Source organism: Dipodomys merriami, unplaced genomic scaffold, assembly GCF_024711535.1.
Source record: "Dipodomys merriami isolate MVZ:Mamm:240054 unplaced genomic scaffold, mDipMer1.0.p SCAF_94, whole genome shotgun sequence".
Lineage (NCBI taxonomy): Eukaryota > Metazoa > Chordata > Mammalia > Rodentia > Heteromyidae > Dipodomys > Dipodomys merriami.
Window position 1 is genome coordinate 1,136,669 of NW_027206557.1, and position 22,389 is coordinate 1,159,057.

Genomic DNA, 22,389 nt, shown 5'->3' on the forward strand with positions numbered 1-22,389 from the left:
TGATGAATAAAAATTGGGACAGGGGCAGAGGGGAAGAGGCAGAGGAGGGCTGTATCTTGCCTGGGCTTCACCCTGCCTTTCTTTTTTATTTATTTTTTTATTTTTTATTTTGCTGATCCTGGGGCTTGAACTCCTGTTTCCAGCTTTCTCCACTTGCTTGCTGGTGCTCTACCACATGAGCCATGCCTCCAGCCTAGCTTTTTTCTCTGTTGTTTTGGAGATGGAATCTTGAAGACGTTTCTGGGTTGGCTGGTTTTGAATTTTGATCCTTTGGACCTCAGCCTCTTGACACACTAGGGTAAAAATGAAAGGTATGAGCTGTTGGTGTCCTTGCTAATTTTCTTACTTGGGTTTTAGTGAATACCTTCCTTCCTGTAACTACCTTGGTAAGTGCAAATTGGAATATTCCTAACATGTTTCTGAAATGGTTAATTTATTATTATTGGACCAGAAGAGGATGAAGTGAAATAATTCTCTCTCTCCTTACTTTTCCATCCTCTTGATTCCATTGTTCCAAGTCAGAGTGAATTCTAAATCCCTAAGTTCAGCTAGCAGAAAGTGAACTGACTGAGAGGAATTCATTTCATCCCTCACTGTCCTGGAAGGTATTTGTTTCATGAAGCAAGTTTTATCTACATATCTTTCTGACTGTGGATATGGAAGGTAACTTTGCTTTAAAATGTTGGTTCTTAACACCATGGTGACAAGTTCTCAGCATGGCCCCCAGCTTGAGAAATGTCAAGCTTTGTTTTCCCTCCAGTGGTGATTGTCAGACAGAGGCAAGCTCATCTTGTTTTTGCATTCTGGCGAAGGAGTCTCGAGGCATTTGTATTCGGTAATGCAATGTTGAATGAGCCCAAATCCTGTCCTCTGATCTTCAGATTCATTGCTGATGTGCTCTGAGGCACACAGAGGTTTCTTTGCCTGCATTCTGCATCCCTTTCCTAGTTGCAATTAATTTGATTGCATTCCATCGCTCATCTGGTTTGGAATATTAATAAAGATGCTGTGGGAGGAAGGCTGGCAACCTTGACTTCTCCTTCAAGATTGAACTCCAGGCTTCCCATCCACCCCCAAGAGGTGAGGTACTCCCTGCCCCAACACTGTACCATCCAGTTGGTATCTCCTGGGTACTTTTACTACAAAAAAGGTTGCCTTGTAAACCATGCAACACTATGCAAATACCATCTCCAAGAAGTAGGTAGGAACAATCTGCCTCCCTTCTAAATCCATCTCCTGCAGCTTCTAAATATACTGTCAGCCCTTCACAATGTCATTTGGAACTGGGTGCCTGTGGCTCAGACCTATAAACCTGGCTGTTCAGAAGGGCTGAGGATCTAGTAGATCATGATTTGCAACCAGCCTGGGAAGAAAAGTCCATGGGCAAAAAGCCCACCATGAGACTTGGTTCAAGTGGAAGAGTGCCAGCTAAGCAAGCAAGCTGAGCAAGCTCACAGGCCCCTAGTTCAAACTCCAGTAATGGCAAAAAAATACATATATTATTTTTTGCATGCCCATTGTTTTTACCTTATTATTTGTTCTGTAATAATAAAGGTATTCGTGAAAGGAATGAATCTGTCACTGACACTGTGTGGGAGTGTGGGGTCAGGGAGAGCTCAGCTGATGGACATAGACGAGCCCTTCTATTGGACAGGGGAATACCTTCAAGTCAGTGGCCCCCAAAGTGGTCCTAAGCTAGCAGCATCCATGTTACCTGGGAACTTGATAGAATTTCAGACTATTGGGGTCACCACAGAGTGACTGAAGCATAACTTTGTGAGTGAGACCTGGAAGTCTGTAGGATTTTGTTTTTTTTTTTTTGCTGTTTTTATGCCAGTCCTGGGGCTTGAACCCAGGGCCTGGGTTTTTTTTTTTTTTTTTTTTTTTGTCTCAAGTCTAGCGCTCTACCACTTGAGCCATAGCTCCATTTCTGGCCTTTTTTGTTGTTGTTTAATTGGAGATAAGAGTCTGAGATACTTTGCTGCCTGGACTGGCTTTGAACCATGATCTTCAGATTTCAGCCTTCTGAGTATAGCTAGGATTACAGCTGTGAGCCACTGATGCTGGGAAGTTTGTGTTTTAATGTCCTTGCAGAGGATTTCAGTGCAAGATTAGGCTGGAGGACCACTGCCTTAAATAAACAAAACAAGCCAACAGAGCTGTCTTCAGTTGCCTGTCATATCCTTGGGCTGGGTGACTGATGTCAGGGCCTTAGCATCAGGCCTCCAGCCCAGCTATGTTGATAGCAAAGTCTGCTGGGCAGTGACCTCTACTACCCTCTGACCTTCAGATCATAACACAGCTGGTTCCTGGTTCCCCTTTGGCGGTCTGGTGCCACTGTGCAAAGCATGAACACAAGCAGTCCTTGTTGTCATTGATCGCCATCTTTCTCTGCTCTACTCAATAGGATGTCCATGGGGATAGGGAATGGGGGACAGGGGATGGGAGGTGGGTCTCTCTCTCTCTTAGCAGAGCATGGCTGTGGTTGCTAGCTGTGTTGCCTACATTTGGCTTCTGTTGCATTCGATCAAAGTGCAGCCAGCATTTCTTTTGGGCGGATGGATGTTCAATTCGAGGTCGATTACTAACCTCCAGGCTTTAATTACTACACCATTACCCAGTCACTTCTGTGCCATTTTATATTTATGGCCTTTATTATGTCTTGGTATGTGCAGTTGCCTAATTTTCTTCTAGCTGCCTTTTACCTCATTAGCTGGGTTTTCTTCCTTCCATTCTTCTCATTTGTCCAGATGTTGGGTGTCATTGTTTTTTTTTTAATTTTATTTGTTCTCTCTCTGCTCTTTTCTAGCTCTTTCTCAGCTCTTTCCTTCTCTTCTCTTTCCCAGCTCTCTTCTCTTTCCTACCTTGCTCTTTCCCACCTCTTTCCCAGATGCTCTCTTTTCTAGCTCTTTTCTCTCTTTCCCAAGATGGCCTGGTGCCAGCCGGAATGATGAATAAACCTACTCCTTACCCGAATACCAGTGCATGGTGCTGTTCTTACTCAGCTACCTCTTTTTAAAAACCTAACATTTTATAAATTTTATTTGTTGTGCTTTGTCTGTTTTTGTTCTTTCACTAATCAGACCTTATGTATTTCTTCTTCTCCTTTACCTACCACACATATTCTTTAGTGCTTGAAAACAGCTTCTGAAGTTTGTGCAAACTCTGGGGGGTTTTTTTTGGTTTGTTTTTATTTGTTTTTTGTTTGCTTTTTTCTTGGTTTGTGGAGTTTGATCTCAGGGTCTGGGCACTGTCCTTAGCTTTTTTTGTGTGCTCAAGGCTGACAGTCTGAGCCACAGTGCCATTTTCGGTTTTCTGGTGGCTAAATGGAGATAAGATTCTCATGGACTTTCCTGCTTGGATTGGCTTTGAACGATGATCCTCAGATCTCCTGAGTAGCTAGGATTACAGGTGTGAGCCACCAGCACCTGACCAACTCAGCATTTTATTCTCCGGCGTTTCTAACCTGCAGACAACTGCCATGGCCTGGCCATGCAGGCACTGACCAAAGCCCTCCAGGTTTGGACATGTCATGGACAGATACCATGAAGGCTCAGGGAAGGGGAGGGATTTGCCTTTCTCTTTTGATTTTATTTTCTGAACTTTAAAAGGGTGAGAGTTGAATGTGTCCATTTAAGTGTCCAATGCTTCTTGATCAGTCACTCCTTCCATCATTCACCTGTCTGTTCCCTCCTTCAGACTCATTTAACATTTCCCACTTCCCTTATCACATGGACATTGAGTATTCTGGCAGTATGTGTTTCCTTTTTCTATTCATCCAACCCCTTCCCCTTCACTTTCCCACTGCCTTCAGTCTTGTTTCAGCTTCTGGTATTCATTTTGTTAAACTAATTGCTTGAAAAGTTTACTCTATGGAGTGTTACTCCTGCATGTGTACTTCAGTATAAATATAGTATAAATCATGCATATAAGCCTTTGTGTGTGTTTATGTGGGAGGTTGTGTTTTGGGTCTAAGATCTATAAAGGCGTGAAATCTTGTATTCTTTATCTTTCTGGGCCTGACTTACTTTGCTCAGTGTATTTTCCAGATCTAGCCATTTCCCTGAAAATGACATAATTTCATTCTTCCTGATGGCTGCATAAGATTCCATTGTATGTGTTTGAATATATTATTTATATATATGTATAGGTATATAATGGTCCTAAATTGTTGTAAAATAGTCATTTAATTGTATTTCTAATACTCTCTTCTTCAGTCTCCCGGCCCAAAAAAGTTTGGGTTGTGGTTTATAAACTTGCTTATTTTCTTTGATTCTACTCTAGACTTACAAAATCAAACCTGAAAGAGTCTGCCCAGTTGTCTCTCTGGTTTGCTTTGTTTTGTTTGAGTGTAGCACTGGACTGGGGTTTGAGCTCAGGAATTACTGCTTGTTAAAGAGGCACTCTTTTTTTTGTTGTTGTTCCAGTTCTGGGATTTTAACTTAGGGCTTCCCACTTGCTAGACAGGTGCTCTACCACTTGTTCCATACTTGGAGCTCTATTTGCTGTAGTTACTTTTGAGATAGCCTTGGGTTTTGTATATGTTTGGGTTTTTTGTTTGGTTTGTTTTGGTTTGGTTGGTATAAGCAAGAGTATCTTTTGCTGTTGAGATTGGGTCTTGAAGACGTTTTGCCCAGGCTGACCTCCAACCACAGTCCTCCTGATCTCAGCTTTCTGATAGCACCAGGGCCTAACTCAATAGTCTGTGTTCATTAATAATCTCATGATTCTGATGCACACTAAAGTATGAGAACTACTGGTCTAAAGAGATGGTCCAAAGAACTCTTTAGAGACCCACCCATCCAAGCAGGGATAATATTTATTCTATGCAAATCCTTAGTCTGCCTAAGAGCACGTAATAAGATGGATAATAGTTATGTTGTATTTCTGTTGTTTTTCCAAAAGCTTTGTCCTAGAGCTAAGAATATCTTAGAAATGCACATGCATGCTGCTACTTTAGAAGAGTTTATGTACTTATTATAGATGTATTATAGTATCACTTGTCTCCTTCCATCATCCAGTGGTGGTGGTGTTTGAGCCACGAGGGAGGGAGGTCTCTACCCTCATTAGGTTTTCATGTAAACTTACAGTCCTTTGTGGGAGACATTCCCACCCTTATTTCTACAGAGAAAACTGAGGGGAGAAGAATGTGTCCCAAATCACCAAGCACTAGACTTCATTAGAGGTCAGTCTAGAAAGTGTGCCTCTGTCCAGAGCCATAATGCTGCCCACACCTCTGTTATCTTTCCTGAATAAGGCTTTATAACTGTTTCAACCCTTAGCTTTTCCAGTATGATTCAATAACACAACCTGTGTTGGGTCTGGTTACTTCTGAGCTGAGATGATGGACAGATTATAGGATGTCTCTCTGCCTGTCTCCTCTCCTGTAAGGTGGATTGTTCAGTGTTTGCCTCCAGTGTCATTGTGTGTGTGTGTGTGTGTGTGTGTGTGTGTGTGTGTGTGTGTGTGTGTACGTGCGCGCGCTTGCATGCGCACGTGCGCACATGTTAGTGCAAAGGTTCTAGAGGAGACCTGGGAGATGAGCGCTCTCTATAAAGATCAGCTGCTGTTTGTCTTTTGTTGTCTCATCTGCACCCTTAAAGCTTCTTTCCTTTAGACTTATTTACTCTGAGACCTCGCTTTCTGGTAGGCTAGAAGCCTGAGTTTCACTCACAGAGGAATCTTCTGAATTCACAGATTTCCTCACACCAAGATCTAGTAGATTAGCAGCCTCTGATCCCCTTGCACTAGAACTAGTGGATTATCAGCCTTTAAATCCATTACCTGGGGATCTGGTAGAATAATAGATTAGCAGCCTTTGAACCACTTACTTGGAGGAGTGGTTAACTAGCACCCTGGGATTCCCTTATATGTGGGTCCAGCAGCCCATGGCTTTTATCTGTTCTCTGTTTTGTTTTCTTGCTTGGCATATTTTGTACATCTTTAATGTTCTTTCTTTTGCCACTTAAACTCATCTTGTTAGGACCTTGACATGTTTGTTTAACTCTATGGACTCACTCAAGATTCATGATCACAATTAACCTGGCATGGAGTCCCAGGAGGCAGCTCTAGCTCTTTCTGATGTTCCTCTCTGGCTTTCTGGGGACTCATCCCCATTAGCATTTATAACCAAAGAAGAGTGGAGGAGAAGTGACTCCCCAGGGCTTCTGGGTCTCTGTAAGGGGAGGCGAATTGCTTTTCTTTGTGACTATGGAGGAGGTTTGGGCTGAAGAGTGTCATCCAAACTCCGTCTGTTGTTTCCTGATTCTGAAACTTAAGCATCTGCTTTGTCAGAGTATGAAGGACCACACTAGTTCATGGAAGGCTTTTAGTTTATTTCTTGGTTTAATACTGGATCAGATGGGTATTTCCTCTACAGAGTCAGGAGACAAGTTTTATAGTCTTGCCAGGCTGATGAGGGGTCTGAGAATGGACACCCTGTGGTGGCTGGACCTGCTTCATCTCTGGACATTATTAACAGAAGCATGGTGCCATGATGTAGCCTTGTCTGTTCTCCCTGCTTCTACCACTCGTGTTCTTGTAGAGATTTCTGCTTGAATGCAGGTGGGTGGGACTTCCTTGCCCATTTCTGGGGAGAGTAGGTGAGGACACTAACTTTGCAGCTTGTTCTGAAGACAAGGTCTCTGGCTTACTTTCCTATGTCCCTGGAGGCCTGTCATCAGAGCGCCAGCCTGGGACAATCATGATTTTGGCTTAGCTGTCAGTAAGTGTCTCAGGACACATTGGCCAGGGCTGCTTGGGCTAAGTATGGGGTTCAGTAGATAACACATGGCTTCTGTGAAGTTGTATTCAGATCCTTTACCTGTCCTGAGCTTGATGGGCACCGCAGTTCCGGTGAAGTGGATTTTAGATGGCCTTGCTTGGAATATCTCACAGAGGCACAATTCCTTGGGCAGGCATCTACATTGTGCTCTGTCTTAGAACTGAGCAAGTGCTGATTCTCCCTTCTCTCTGGAGAGGACACGCATGACCACATACTGCCCTGTGATCTATGAGGACATGCCTGTGCCTCCTCTGAGTCTGGTTTAGAAATGAATCAACATGAGGGAGGAAGAGAAGGAAAAGAAGCATCCATACATGGTAAGGCCAGAAGGCCACAGGCTTGCTCCAAGGTTGGCCACAGGAACTACAGAATGGATTGACAGGGCACCCCAGCTTCAATATAAAACAGAAAAGAAAAATGTGTCAGACCCAGCAGCTGAGTACACCAAAGTAACGTAATGCTGGACAAATACAGAGAAGAAGGCAAAGGTGGTCCTTGTCAGAGCAGGGGCAGATGCTGGAGGGAGGGTGGACTAGGCATTTAATGTTCAGGCCCCAGCCGAATAGGCCTATGATCTTCATGACTAGAGTGGGAAAAGAAGCGTGGAGTATCCTGCAATTCTGAGACAAGGCTAGAGATCATGGAAATAAAGTCTAGGAACATTCCGTGTCTGCTTTGGTCATTCATCCTGAGGATCTTTAGGGAATGAATGAGATGAGAGAGCCCTGGTCTAGAATAAGCTGATATTTTTAGAGGCCATTAAGTAAGATAAGGAAATTAGGAGACCATTGCCAGCCTTCTTAGGCTCAGTACATTGCAATATGTATATGAAGCCAATTTGTAAGCTATAAAAAGACAAAAGAGAAGTTTTGGCAATGAAAGGCCTCAAAGCTATTTCTTCTGAGATAAGGCCTTCCTACTAGCCCAAGTTGGTCTTGGAATTGTGATCTCCCTTCCTCAGCCTCCTGAGTGCTGGGATTACAAACATATCTCACCACACCTGGCTGTGACTAATAATTGAACTTTAATCTTGGCATAGGCTAAGTGTGCCATCTGATCGGTCATCTCTTCTTTTTGTTCAACATTCTTGAGATAATGATGGATAACAGTAATAATAAGAATGCATGCCTTGTCAGTGCTACAATCATGATGGGGAGCAGTTTCTTAGAAATATGTAAATACCCTCTGTAAACTAATGCATTTCATACAATGTACATCACACCAAACAAGTATCTAGTGTCCTTATTTTATAAAACATGCAGAGGGTTACAATTTGTTTTTGTCTGTGGTGCATTTTAAGATGAGTGATTAGAGTAGGTTTTAGTGTTTCGTTCTTTTTGGATTCAAGCTTAGCACTTGTTAAAATTGAAGACTAAGGGGAAAATAAACATTAAAGGAATGCATAATATTTCCAAATGAAGCTTTCCTAAGTTGAGGGTGAGCATGGCTAATATCAGAATATTGAGATCGAGCAGAGTTACATCAGTATGTTTAAAATATAGAAGTTATTATATAGTTTAAGAAAGATCATTCACTAGGCTAATATCTAATTATCAATATTCATAACCATAGTCCTTTCTAAAGCATTTCTGTACGAATATTGACCTTACAACTCAGATAAGTACTTTGCGATATTTGTGTCTGCCTTAACTACATAACTCAGCCAGTATAGAAAGTTTATTTTTCTTTGGGTAGGTAAATCTGTGAAGATGGATGGTACATGAAAAAATAAAGAGAAGGAATTCTCCAAGCAGATTTACATATTGATGACTTAAATTACTACTTAATTTAGTGCCTGCTAATAAACCGTGCCTTGGAAATGTTTCCCCAGCATTTATTGGCTGCGGTAATTCTACCTCATGTGTATGTGGATGGCATACTCATTAAATATTGATGGGCTCATGAAATGTTAATAGAATGTTAATATGAATTACAATGGAATGTGCTCATAGGGAGCCTGGAGCTGAAGCTGGAGCTGGAGCTGGAGCTGGATCTGGCTGAAGGCTCTCTATCTTCTGCCTCTGCTTTATGTCCTGTCTTCTTGTATCACTGGTCACTTTGCTTCCCTATCCTGGGGAGATTCAGATTGGTGCCCTGAACTGGCTGCTCAGATACAATTTTTAACAAAGCAAAGGTTAGAGCCCAAAGAGGTCTCTTAAGAAGAGGGTGATGGGCTGGGAAGGTGGCTCAGTGGTAGAGCGCTTGCCTTGCATGCCTTTCGATTCCTCACCACCACATAAGCAAAAAGGAAAAAGCCGGAAGTGGCGTTGTGGTTCAAGTGGTAGAGCGCTAGCCTTGAGCTGAAGAGCTGAGGGACAGCGCCCAGGCCCAGAGTTCAAGGACCCACGACTGGACCCCCCCCCCAAAAAAAAAAAAGAAGTGGGTGATTCGGGCCTAGGGGCTAATGTGGTCATGTATGGCAGATCCTGGCTTTCAATGCCTGTCATTGCTCAGCAGGTCAAAGGATTCAGTTTCCTTAGAGAGAAACCCACCAACCATAACACACATCACCTAAAGGGATCATCAGAAAGGATTTTGCTCCTCAGTCTCCAGGACAGCAAAGCTGTGGTCATGAGGCTGTTCAGTGCATAACTATTTTGTATGGTTCTGTTTTGAATCACTTTTCTTACATCCTCTTAAAGGTCAGAGAGAATTGTAGGTTTGGATAACCTAAGACTTTTAGATTCTATATGCTCTGTGCATGTAATATTTCGTCCTGAGCAGCAGAGTCTTAATTGGAGGAGTGGCTGTCCTCCTTGGTCTGTGAATGCTATTGACTCCCTGGGAGCTATGCTTACTGACTCACTCCTATAACCTGTTCCCCATTCCTCTGCAGATTGTTCTGGAGAACAGCAGCCGAGAAGATAAGCATGAATGTCCCTTTGGCCGCAGTAGTATAGAACTGACCAAGATGTTATGTGAGATCCTGAAAGTTGGTGAGCTGCGTAAGTATGCTAATCACCTCCCTATCAACCCTTCCCAGGGTGAAGCTGCTAAGGCCAACTTCCGTCTCCACAAAGAATGCCCAAGATACAACAGCTTCTCAACATCAATACTGTGGGTCAGTTATTTGCTAGTTCTACTTTCCAATGTTCCAATTTCTACATGCCTACTCTGGATAGAATTATTCTGAAAGCTTAGAGGGCGAGAGAAATCTGCAGATATTATGTCTGAGTCTCAAATATTATGAAATTGAATATACATCAGAATAGACTGATTCCTGGTTAGGTCAAAAAAATCTGTAGATTTATTTTTCAAATTTGAGTTTATAACCTATGAGGAGGTCATTTTCTTTTCTTGCTTTCAAAATGATTTTTCTCTGTAAAGAAAAATTGACTACTTTAATGAAATTCTCTTGCTCCCAGTGATTCTGCTGTTTTGAATCCTTGCTCTAAGAGAAAAAAAAAAAGAAGAAGAAAAAGAAAATGAGTAGCCGGGACTGAAAAATTGGTCAGAGATAGATTTTTGGCTCTTTTTCCTACTTGCATTATAAAATTTATGAGATGATATCCCAGGAAAAGGGGAGATGATAATTTTCTGCCTTATGCACTTTGGCATAATTTAGTTTGGACTTGTGAAGGTGGATGTGATTTAATCTGCCTCTGTTCTCTTTGTTCGTTTCCCCCTGAGTAGCTGACTTCCACTTCCTCCAGCAGGTAGGGAGGCGGGGCCTGGGTCAGTTTTTTCTCTTAGGCTTCATAAAGTAAGGTACCAGAGAGGGATGTTTGCATTAAGAAAATGTTGGGGCATTGGCCAGTATTGCGAAAAGCATAAATGTGCTGTTAGCTATTTGAAAGCGTAAATTGTGGTCTGGGATGATTAATGGGAAGGAACCCACTGATTGAATTGGGGAGAGGTTTGTGTTTTATTGGGATTGTAGAGCTAACTATAGGTGCTGCTGGGGGGAGGGTGGGGGGGGGAATCAGCATAGTAAACAACAACAGTGACAGAATTTGAGTCATTTTGACCAGCCAGGAGGCCATATTTACCTGCAGTGAGGGTGGGTTAGGAAGAAGCTGCCCCAGACACAGAGCTTCAGCTTGAGTGTGTGATCTCTGACCCCCCACTGGGCCATTTTGCAGTAGAACCATGGCTACCCAACTGGAGATTTTCATGTTAACCTGCTCAGCAAATGTTGAGATTTCTGTTCACACAGATCTACCCCACTCCCTAATTAGATCAACTCATGGAGATTTCAGTCTGCAGTATAGCTTACTGTTTATTCAGCTGTAGCATGTAAGTCCTAAATCAAACAAATCCCATGAAATCACTTCATCTGATAACTGTGATGATTTTAGGTTTATCTCAATTTCATGGGGAAAATTGTTCGAAGTCATTTTCTAAAAGAGAATTTTAAGTCCCTTTGATTTTCTTTTCTTTTGTTTCTTTTTTTTTTCTTCTGGTACTAGGAGACAGCTAGACTATGTTCTGCTAGTGATTGGCAAGGCTGGGATTTCTGTGTCTAGGTTAGCATCCTTCATTGTCCTGACCTCTCTCACCTTCCCCATTTCTATCCTACATGACAGCACACTGGGGCTGCTTGCTTCCATACTGAGAGAGCTGGTATGTGCAATACTCAGCTTTTTTGTCCTGTCCTTTGCCCAGTAGGTATATTACTACCATGCTACAAGTTAACCCTGAAGAGGGACAAAGTGGGCAATAAAGAGAGCTTGGGGCTACCTCTTCCAGGTAGGACATAACTCACCAAGTCTACTGTGTTCTTGCAACTGCATATTCTCCCAGGGCTGATCACCTAGAAAAGGATTGGTAGTATAGTGGGTGATAATCTGAGTGCCTGTCTTCATTTTGTGACTGGACTTGTAGGATTGCACTGAGAACAGCCCAGTGAGAATAGATAATACTCAACCTGCAAAGACTTGGAAAACCGGGTGAAAATCTAGAGTGAACCTGGGCAGGGTAAATGTAGACCTAATTTGGTCAGGCCTCCATATCAGAGGGGCCAAATCTGTTGGACAGAGGGACCTGAGGGGTCAGAAGCCTCTCTCCTCAGTCCTCCTCCCTGAGTGTCTTCTGGGCTTGGCGGTCTGGTTCAGAAACGTGCAAAGGCAGAGCCCTGGGAATGCACACAGCCTTCTGAAGACCTGGTACTCAACCTTAGGAGGCAGATTGGAAACCCATCTAGCATGTGGATAGAGAGTGGGGTAAAGATGCAGCCAAACACTTCAGGGTCGCTGGTGATATTAGGTTCCTCTGTGCTGTCAGCTCCTCTGACTCTGGGAGGAGTGTGTCTGGTGGACACATGCCCCAACTTTCTGATATAGGACATTTAGCATATGCTCAAGCTGACTCTGCAGTTCAACTAGACTTGGACAGCTGGAACCTGGCAGAGGCAGCTTCCCTTTATCAAAGGTAACAGACACAGCAATTGGTTTGTTTGGAAAACATCTCCTGAATACTTGCTGTGTGCCAACACCTATGATGGACCCTGTAGGTCTAATCGAGCCAGATACAGCCTCTGCCCTTCCCCCTTTTGTCCCGCCATGAGCTTCTAGAAGCTTCTTAGACTTGAGAAAGCTGAAGAACAAGCTTACGCTTCCCTGTGAGATGAAATAGATTACAATTTTCAAGTAAATGTTGATTCTTCTGTTCTAAAGTATAGTTTTCCCCAATGTTTTGACAATTTCACCTTTCCAGTTTGCTTGCTTGCTGACCATTTGAGCATTCCTCGAAGCTTGTAAAAGAAAAAGTTCATGTTTCTAAAATCTACAGGCTCAGATGAGTTTGTTTTCTGCTCATAAAATATTAAAGGGTTGCTACATTCTGATGGAGTGCTTGGCACCAAATGATAAAACACCCCATGGAAAGAGGAAAATTGCTTTGTTAACAGATTGCCTTTTGCCCCATGCCATATTAAATAAGTTACTAATATGAAAAACAAATCTGAATGCACTCTTATGCTGAAGGAGATACCTATTTTTCTTCTAAGGCAAATTAGTTTTACATAGAAATCCATCTTTCTTTGGTTTGTACACATCTATTTTCCTCATTCCTAAGCTCATGATTCTTAGCACTTCTCAGATTTGTGTTAAAAACTGACCTTGAAGATCACTGTCAGTCTAGCTTCATAAGCAAATGCTGAGACCAGAAAAAATACCCAGTTAAAAACCTAACTGGTTAAAAAATGCATGTTTATAAAAGAAGAGACATTCAATTTTCTAGAAATGGTTTCTCTTTTGATTTACTTTTAGCTCCCTTGAGGATCCCACTTCTGAAATACCAATTATATTTTGGCATCTCAAACAAACATATTAATGTTCAATTGAATTACTGATACCAAATATTTATTTTTTTAAGTTGTGTAAAAAAATTGCACAGTTCTTTGGCTTCCCAATTATTGACAAGAAGCAAATGTTATCTCTAAAAGTACTTTCTAAAATAACTTCTATTTATATTCTCAGGCCACTTTATCAAGGTTATTTAATTGAAGTCTGGAACACCCCTAGGAGTTCAGGCTCAATACCATCCATGTTTATTAATGAAGGGAAGACTTGTGCTGACTGCATATTGTGTGGCTTTTCTGCACTCAGTATGTGTTCAGGAGACTTGCATAGAAAAACATAGCAAAGTAGAATTGTGACTTTTGAGCTAGAATGATCCATCTCTGAATTACCTCCAAGGCACTTTTTGTATTCCTTGGGCATACTTCTTTTCAGTTCTCAGCCTTTAGCCCTTTATCCATACAACCATACCTGCTTTTCACAGTCAGTAGAATGCTTCTATGAAGTCATCAGTCCTCTTAGTTGGAGCATGGTTTAAGTTTTTGTTTGTGTATTTGGATGTGATAGGATCTCAACTTTCCAGGAGCAATCTTCAGGTTGACCGAGAGGGGGATGTTGTTCTCACTAGGTGCAGCTGGAATCAGGACCTAGGACAGCACCCCCACTTTCTTCACTATATACTGGCTAAAATTTAATATGCTTGGCAAGCCTGACTCAGATTTAACCAACTGTGGACTGGAAATGTTTGGGAAATAATTTCTATCTGTACTGCATATGTACAAACATTTTTCTTGTCATTATTCTCCAAGTAATTCATAACTATTTGCATAGAATTTCCATTGTGTTAGGTATTGTAAGTACTGGAGGGATGAGTTTGTATATGACAAATTATATGCAAATACCACGTGATCTTATATAAAGGAGTTGAGTGTCGTTGGATTTGAGATCCTCTGGGGGGTTCTGTAATCTGTCCTTCATGCGTGACAAGGGACAACTGTATTCTTTTTGTCCTACATTCTTTGTAAGGCACTATGAGAGCAAGACTTATGCCCCGCCACCTCCATTTCAACTTCCTAAATCATGAGAAAGAGTTACACCCTTGGAGGGGGTCATATTGTGGGTTGTATGCTTGGCAGAGCCAGTAAGAAGAATAAGGTTGAAGCAGAAGGAGGAGTGGGTCTTCAGAAGAAGAGATTGTTGTATCTATCTGGTGGAGGTGCAGGCAGAGGAGGCACAGGGTTGGCGTCTTTATGTAAGGAAGGTTGGGCTTAGATAAGTGCACAGAGTGAATAGAGGTTGCAGCCGATGAAAACTTCAATCAGCAAGACATCTAGAGGTTTAGAGAATTCTAGTTCTGTGTGGTTAAAGCAGAAGCTTTGCATTGAGGCTGGCTCTGGAAACAAGCACCCATTTCTGAGTATCTGCCATGTAGAAGAGTTTGGACTATACCTAACCGACCTTGGAGAACCACAGAAGGGCTTCTCCACAAGGAGAAGGAATGTCCCCGTTGTGGATGTAATACTCTAAAATTTGGTTGAGTTTTCTGAATGTGATGAGAACTTGTAAGCACAAGAATATATAGGGCAGAGCAAGGACAAGCCGATCTCAAATAAGTCCCAGCCTTGATAAATGAGCAGCTAGGATGATCTCAGCTGGAAGTAGAAATCTTAGCTCATTGGTGAAATCCAGAGCAGAGCGGGTCCCAGGACTGATTAACTGATGTCATCCAGTTATTTCCCATTCTGCACTGTGCTGAAAAATGCCAGCTAGCATCCATGGTCCAGAGGAGCAAGTGGCTGACTCTGCCTATGGAACTCTTTTAGATGTTTCCAGAAGCCATTGCAATAAATTTTTGTCATGTCTTCTTGGCTCACACCGTGACCTGTGCTTGTGCCTAATCCAGATGTTGATTAAGGGAATAGCACTGTGTAGGGTTCATCAATGCTCATTATATAGACTGGATGTGAAGTTAGCACCCCCACACACACACACATACACATGACTACCGTATGCTACCTGGAGCTAAGGAAAATTGCAGTTCTGTTAAGATGGGAGACATAACTCCTTGGACCCTTAAATTCAGTCTCTATACTTTTAAAAACCTTCCCTGCATCTTTCTGCCCAGTGCAGAAAACTATAACTAATTGATCTGAGATTGTAGCCCTCTGTCATTTTGTCTTGTTTTGGAACTAGGGAAATGAACTAGTATCTTTTTTTTTAATGGAGCAATATCAAAGGTGACAGAAAAATGGAAATTGAAGTTTGATTATAATTTATTTCTTTGCTCGTCGCTAAGGTGTCAGAGCTCTGCTCCATTACTTTTCTTTTTAGCAAATAGATATTTCTGCATCCTAGTCATACTTTTATGCATGGATTATTCCTTGGTATAGTTTGAAGGACAGAATGGACACACATTTGTGACTGATGACTTCAGAGTTTCCTGAAATGGTTTTGCCATCTTTACCTTTGGCCATTTCTAATTAGACTAAGATTTAATAACTACTTCTCTCTTTAAAAATAAAAATGAGAAAGAAGCCTGCAACACACCATTAAAATGTTCACCACTTCCTTTCTTTGTCTCTTTTGGTAGTAATATTTATTATAACACACCGGTGGTGCCGAATGGAGTACTTTGTTCAATTTATCACCCCGACACCTTCGCTTTAGCAAGTAAAAATAACACAGATGCGCTAGCTAAAGGACGCTTTGGAGTGTTGCAGCCATTAGAATAGGCACTTAACTCTGGGACATTGGTGTTTTCGTACATTGAGAAATACCATCCATCACTCTCATTTGTAGGCAGAACATTCCAGCTAAAGAAAGCTCAAGAAAATTAGCTTTCAACAATTAAACCTTATAAGAACCCTTGTTCTCCTAATACAAGGCAGAACTCTTGTTCCCAGGGATGCTAAGGCCTCTCCAATGTTGATCCTGCCTGAAATTTTAATATTATACCTCTGCTTCATATTCTGTTTTGACTTTGGAAATACCAAACAAAATGCATATAAATGTTCTAAGGCCTACATTTGGCTTTAGAAAGAAAGTTCTATGGACATTTGGCCCAAATTAAAATTGTGCACAATAATCATAAAACTAGTTGCAGAGGTATAATAATATTACAAGACAGAAAACCTGTGTGTAAGGATCATGTATATAGAGTCAATAGCCCTGGATAATAGATATGGCTGATGAGTGAAGTCTTGTAGCTTTCTTCACTTTAATCCAAACTATGTTCCATTGAGGTCATATTTTCATTGCCAATACTAGAAGGTGGTTAGCTTTTGTTTTACCCTTGAGTCTATAATATGGGGACATTAACACCATTACCACCATGGCCATTACCACTTCTACCACCACTGCCATCATCGTCTTCAACACCATCACCATCCTTGTTGTCTTTAATTGAGAATCAAATAGGGAAATCTGAGTGGAGGTCTCTTTGTTAAGTATAAACTGTAGGTAATAATCTTAGCCTAAAAACGCATAGACTTAGAACACCAAGCTGTACCCCACTGCAAAGCTAATCATTTCTTTTTTATGAATTTGAAGTTCTGTGGTAGCTGATTGTGGCTGAGAAGGCATGATTGTAGAGATTTCTGAACATGCAATAAACTGTTTATCTTCCTAGGAGGTGATGACTGACAAAAATTACATTTGACGGTTTAAAAGAAGATAAAACCAAGCCTATCTCAATTACAAGTGGATGAAAATGATTGATATTTATCCTAGACTTTTTATAGAAACTATTCCTTCTTATATTATTTGTGGAGGGTAGTTGGAACCAATTAAGGTCCATCCCTGTGGGGCTTTGGAGTTGCAGATGGGAGGTGATCTGGTGGGCTTGCCCAGACTCAGAAAGAAGGAAGACACAGATGTGCTAAGAGCACTGTCCGTTGGCATCTCCTGATCCACTGTGTGATTGTGTTTATGTTTATATGTTAGATCTGTTTATATATATATACACATATATATATATGTTTATAATTTAAGCTTCACATTCACATATAAGGTAAAACCTGTGACCTGTTGTCCTTCTGAATCTTATTTCACTTACTATGAAGATTTCCAGGTCTATCCATTTCCCTGTATGAGAATTCTTTATAATTTCGTTCTTCATTGTGGCTGAACAATATTAGTGCACTACACACTCACACACACACACACACACAAATGAACACATACACATAATAGAATGTGTGTATAAATGTATGTATACTATATTTTCTTGATCCATTCCGTTGAAAGACCTTTGTTTTCATAGATTATATACTGTGAATATCAAGAGCAATTAAAAATGAATAGAGAAGGAAAAAGTCAAATCATTAATATTTCCATGCGTATGATCCTATATTCGTACCTTTTTTGTATACCAACTATACACAGGATGAGATCGAAATTAGGAGCGCAGTTCCATTCACAATGCCTTAAAAAATTCCTAGAAATAAATCTAACCAAGGAGGTGCAGGACCTCTTCAGTGAAAACTACAAAACTTTGAGGTCTGACATTGAAGCACCAGATTCTCTCTTGGCATTACTGGGGTTTAAACTCAGGACCTAGCAGCTGCTGTACCAACTGATTCCACCCCTAGCCCTGCCTTTTTAAGCCCTGCTCTTTTTTTTTTTTTTTTTTTTTTTTTTTTTTTTTTTTTTTGCCTGCTAAGTCTGACCAACCCACACATTCTTCCTGGTTGGACAGGACCTCAAGGAGTGCTCAGAGAGGCCAGTGAACATCACTTCTCCAGCTAAGGATGATGATGGTGGTGGTGGTGATGAGGATGGTGGAGAACTGACTCTGCTCTGGTCAGGTGCAGTTCTCCTCTAGACCTATAGGAAGGGAACCAAATTCTCTGGGATTGTCTGATGCAAGGCAGGGCCAAACTTCCCCATGTGGCTACTTACAGGCCAGCCAAGTCATCCATCTCTCCCTCTAGAGTGTGCTTACTTCCTGCCTCCCAGAGAGTTCTATCTGACCTGCTTGGAAACTGTAGAACAGAGTCCTGGATCTCTGCAAACATTCAAGCCCAATGTGGCTTCCCATTATTTGGCTTCCCGTGGGTTTTATCCACAAGAATGGATTGCAGCTGTAGCCTGAGCGTCCTTCGAGCTATGAATCATATTCTCCTTCCCCTGCCCCAAGAAGCTGTATTTATAATTGTATCTTCCCATGTTGCTTTTTTTCACACAGTAAGGAGAATGACTTGTATTGATTGATAGATAGATAGATAGATAGATAGATAGATAGATAGATAGATAGATAGATAGATAGATTTTTAACAGAAAGTTGCTGGTTCCTTTGTTCTTCTGTCTTACATAACATAGATTGGCGATTCCTCCCCCTGGTGGAATCTCAGATTCGCTTAGTGGAGCTTCGTGCAGATTCCCAAGAGGAATCTAGAATCAAGATGTTTAGTAAACTCTCCATGTGATTCTAGGTGGTCTGAGTGGCTTTTCCTAAGTTAGGACCTGCCTCCTCATGGGAATTGGTTATGGTCACATGGGTGTCTTTGTGGGGGAGTAGGACCTCTGGTCTGGGCATTGGGAAATTTGGATTCTATCTCTCACCAGTTGGTGATAGTCTTCACTATGGTCCTCATGGTTCCCTGGACCAAACCCTATGATTGCCAGGCTCAAAGGATGCTACAGAATTCAAAGGCTGATACAGAAAATGGGGTATTATTTCTTACCTCTTATGGAGAGTTTTTGTCTGTTGTTTTTTGTGGTGCTATGGATGAAACCAAGGATCTTGTATCTATTAAGAAAGCTGCACCACTAATGATGGCAGTGTCCATGGTTGTGTGGTATGTGTATTTCCTAGAGGCTGATGGTCTGCACAAGAGAATTAAAGAAATGCCCATGAGCCTTGTGAAAAGGGAGTCGGAGGCTAAAGGACCTTCAGCTCGGACTGAAGGCCTGCCTGCTACTGTTCTCTCCGTGTAGGTCTGATTTGTACAGACACAGCGACACATACACAAAGCCTAGCATACTGTACTTTCTCATCCCAAAGTTGTTCCTTCTTTGAAACATAGACTGAGTTTCCCTTATCTGAAATGGTTGGGACCAGAAGTGTTTATTTGAAATATTTGCATACAGTAATGAAATATCCTAGATATAGAGCCCAAGGTGAAATATGAAATTCATGTTTCACGTGTACTTTATACATATATATAAATATCTTGAAGTTTCTTTCATAAAATAGTTTTATCAATTTCATGCATGGAAGTTTCATAGTGTGGAATTTTCTACTTGTAGCACATTGTCAAAATGTTGTGGATTTTTAGAGCATTTTAGATTTAAGATCATTTGAATTAGGAATGTTCAATGTGTATCTCCTGCACAGCCAGCCAAGAGTTATTGAAATTTTACCAGAGCAGAAAGAAGAAAAAAATTCTTTCCCTTAAAAATTATTTTAGTGCTGGGGATTTAATCCAGGGGCTCCTGTATATACTAAGCATGTGTTCTACATAAAACTATATCCCCTACCCTATAAGCTTATATGATGATTGTTAAATGGTTTCCTGCGCTGGGAATCGAACCTGGGACTTCTTGCATGTGGAGTCTGTGTTCTGCTGCTGAGTTAAACCCAGGATGTTCCTTTGATTCTCAGATGATTTCTTCTTTGGAGGAGAAACATTCTGTGGGCCGGGCCTCAGGACTCTTGCCAGCTGGGCTGTTGGGTGCAGAAACAGCAGCTGGCTCATCTTTACTTGGAAACAGGACTGTTTAAAGAAGCTATGAAGTTGGAGGAAAAAAAACATAAGTTTAGACTCCCATGCTGTTAACATTTCAGCAAGTCATACCTATCTGGGAGCAGCACTGTTGATCAGTTTGAGAACTTGCTTTCTGCTGGAATCCTGGGAGTCCTACCCAAATGCATAGACTCACTTTCCCAGCCTGCTTACTAGAGCAGAATCTTTGTTCCTTTTATGTGAGGTTGGAGCCCAGTTTCTTTGTTTTCCTGGTCCTGAGGAAAAGTTAGGTCAGCCAATGACATTTCTTGAGCTATTTTGGCTGGCTGGCTGGTTACAGGGCAGGTTTTTCAGCAATAAGGAAGATTTTTTTAAACTATAACAAATAATAAATAAATGTAGTTGTGTAATTGGCCTTGCACACTGCTCATGTTGGCTGTGGAACAGTACCTAGGAGATCTCTCGGAATTTTCTGATTTCACCAGATCATGTGCATGTGGTTGTCTGAAATTAGAATTAATGTAATAGCATAATTTCTATCCTTTTTGAATATTCCTCTTGAGTCACGACCTTGGATCATTTGATTTCTGAACAGTTCATGAGATGGGCTTGTAAACATTTTCTCCCAAGAAAGAGGATGCAAAAAAAAAGAAAATATCTGAGAAGAGGCAGTCAAATAGATTGCTCTCTTGAAGTAATTGCGAATAGTAATTCAGCGGGGGTAACAGAATGACTTTAGTGAATTTTGAATAGTGGTTTTAAAAATGAAATAAAATAATTTTTGGAGTGCTTCATGAGTGGCAATGGTGAAGTGTTTTGTGAAATTTGTTTTGCATTCATCTACGTATGTGCTGGGAGGCTGGGACAGAATGTATTTGATGCTCTAGGTCACAGATGAAATGTTGAAAGATTTCCTACCCCCCATCCACCTTGAAATGACCAATGCTGCATTCCCATGAATGCACCATTGCACATTTTGGAATTCAAACCTGTTGTTTTGCCATCAGAGTTTTATCTATGAGATGAGTTGCCTGCCACAAAACTATTCAACAAATTTGGTCTTCACGTGCAGCCATTGGCAAGATGTCTGTTCAGTGGCTTTCCATATAGCAATTGCTTGATTTGGGGGGGCTTTTCCTCTCAGAAGGGTTTCTTTCTATATTAAAAAATAAAGATGTTGCAGGCAATATTTCCTCCCAAGATTAGTCTTTCATGAGAAGGCCATGTCCATCCTTACCTGTCAAGCAGGACTTTGGACTCATTCTCTTGGAGGGACGCCTTTGGATACCTTCTGTGTTTCTCATTAATTTCAGTGTTTCATCTGAAAGATAAAACGTGGATTCTGTTTCAAAGATTTCCAAATGAAAGGCTATCAATTGCCACTTATGTAGAAAGACTGCAGCTCACTCAGCAGAAATGGCAGGTTCACTGGCAAATGCCCTTATTCCTTTTGAATGCTGTGCACAGTCAGGTGAATGGGGCTAAGTGGGCATGAGAAAGTAATTTGGAGGTGCCAACTACTAGGGAATCATTGAACAGACATTCCCTCCCACTCCAGCCATGTTTTAGAATCCTTATCATACAACATGGAGCTTTGAAAAACTCCACGAGCTAGTCTCTTCTTTTCTAATGCTTTTAATATAACTGAAAACAGCTAAGCCAGTGACCAAAACCAGCTCACATTTGGACTAGGCATAGCCCCGTTTGTAACTAGCCAAGCAAATCAGACTTCTTTATTTCTGCTTTAATGCTTTCTCTACCTCTGTGGTCTAATATTAACCCAGCCTTTACTGCCCAGGCTGGTGCCTTCTCCTGCTACCAAACTTTCAGGGTCATTCCAGAGTAATTAAGGTCATTGCATTTCCTTCTCCTCCTCTTTCTCCTTCTCCTCGTCATCCTTCCACTTCTCCTTCTCATCCTTCTCCTTCTCCTCTTCCTCCTCCACCTCCAGCTCCTCCTCCTCCTTTATGGTGATACTGGGTATTGAACTCTGTATCTTGCTTGCAAAGTAATACTCTACCACTTGACTGTAGCTCCAGTCTTGCATATTACTGGCTAATACAAGATAAATTCTTGCAGACTTTTTCTGTCCATATTAGCCTTGAACTATGATCTTACAGGCCTTAGCTTCCTGAATAGCTTGGATTATAAAAGTGAACTGCTGGCACTTGGCTTTGCATTCCATTTTTTTTTTTTTTTTTTGCTGGTCCTGGTCTGAACTCTCTAGGCCTTGGTAGTGTTCCTAAGCATTTTTGTTGTTGTTATTGCTTGTTTGTTTTTGTCCTCAGGCTGGTGCTCTACTACTTGAGCCACAGCACCACTTTCAGCTTTTTCGGTTAATTGGAGATAAGAGGCTCATGGGTTTTCCTGCCTGGGGCTGGCTTTGAATCTTGATCCTCAGATCTCAACCTTCTGAGTAGCTAGGGATTTTAGGCGTGAGCCATTGGTACCCAGCTCACATTGCATCCTTTTGAGGAAGGCTCTTGCTTTATGCCTGGGCCAACCTGGACTGTGATCCTCCTACTTGTGTGTCCCTGCATTGCAGGTGATGACAGGTGCATACCACAGCACCCAGCCATTGTGTATGTTTCCCCCATAGATTGGATAACAAGAGCCTGCCACTGTGCCTAGCCATTGGTTGAGATGGAGTTTTATAGACTTTTTAATGCCTGGACTGACT

General features: G+C 41.5%; 1 protein-coding gene across 9 annotated transcripts in view; it reads left to right on the forward strand.

The window, feature by feature from the left end:
• Elmo1 (engulfment and cell motility 1) overlaps positions 1 to 22,389 on the forward strand; it is a 444,820-nt gene that overhangs the window by 232,850 nt on the left and 189,581 nt on the right. For 8 of the 9 annotated variants that reach the window (XM_070014214.1, XM_070014220.1, XM_070014221.1 and 5 more), the window contains one exon: positions 9,621 to 9,729. In XM_070014214.1, coding sequence (XP_069870315.1) covers positions 9,621 to 9,729 — 109 coding nt within the window. Of the gene's footprint in view, positions 1 to 9,620; positions 9,730 to 9,750; positions 9,846 to 22,389 lie in introns of those variants that run through there. The other variant, XM_070014223.1, reaches the window with a different exon arrangement.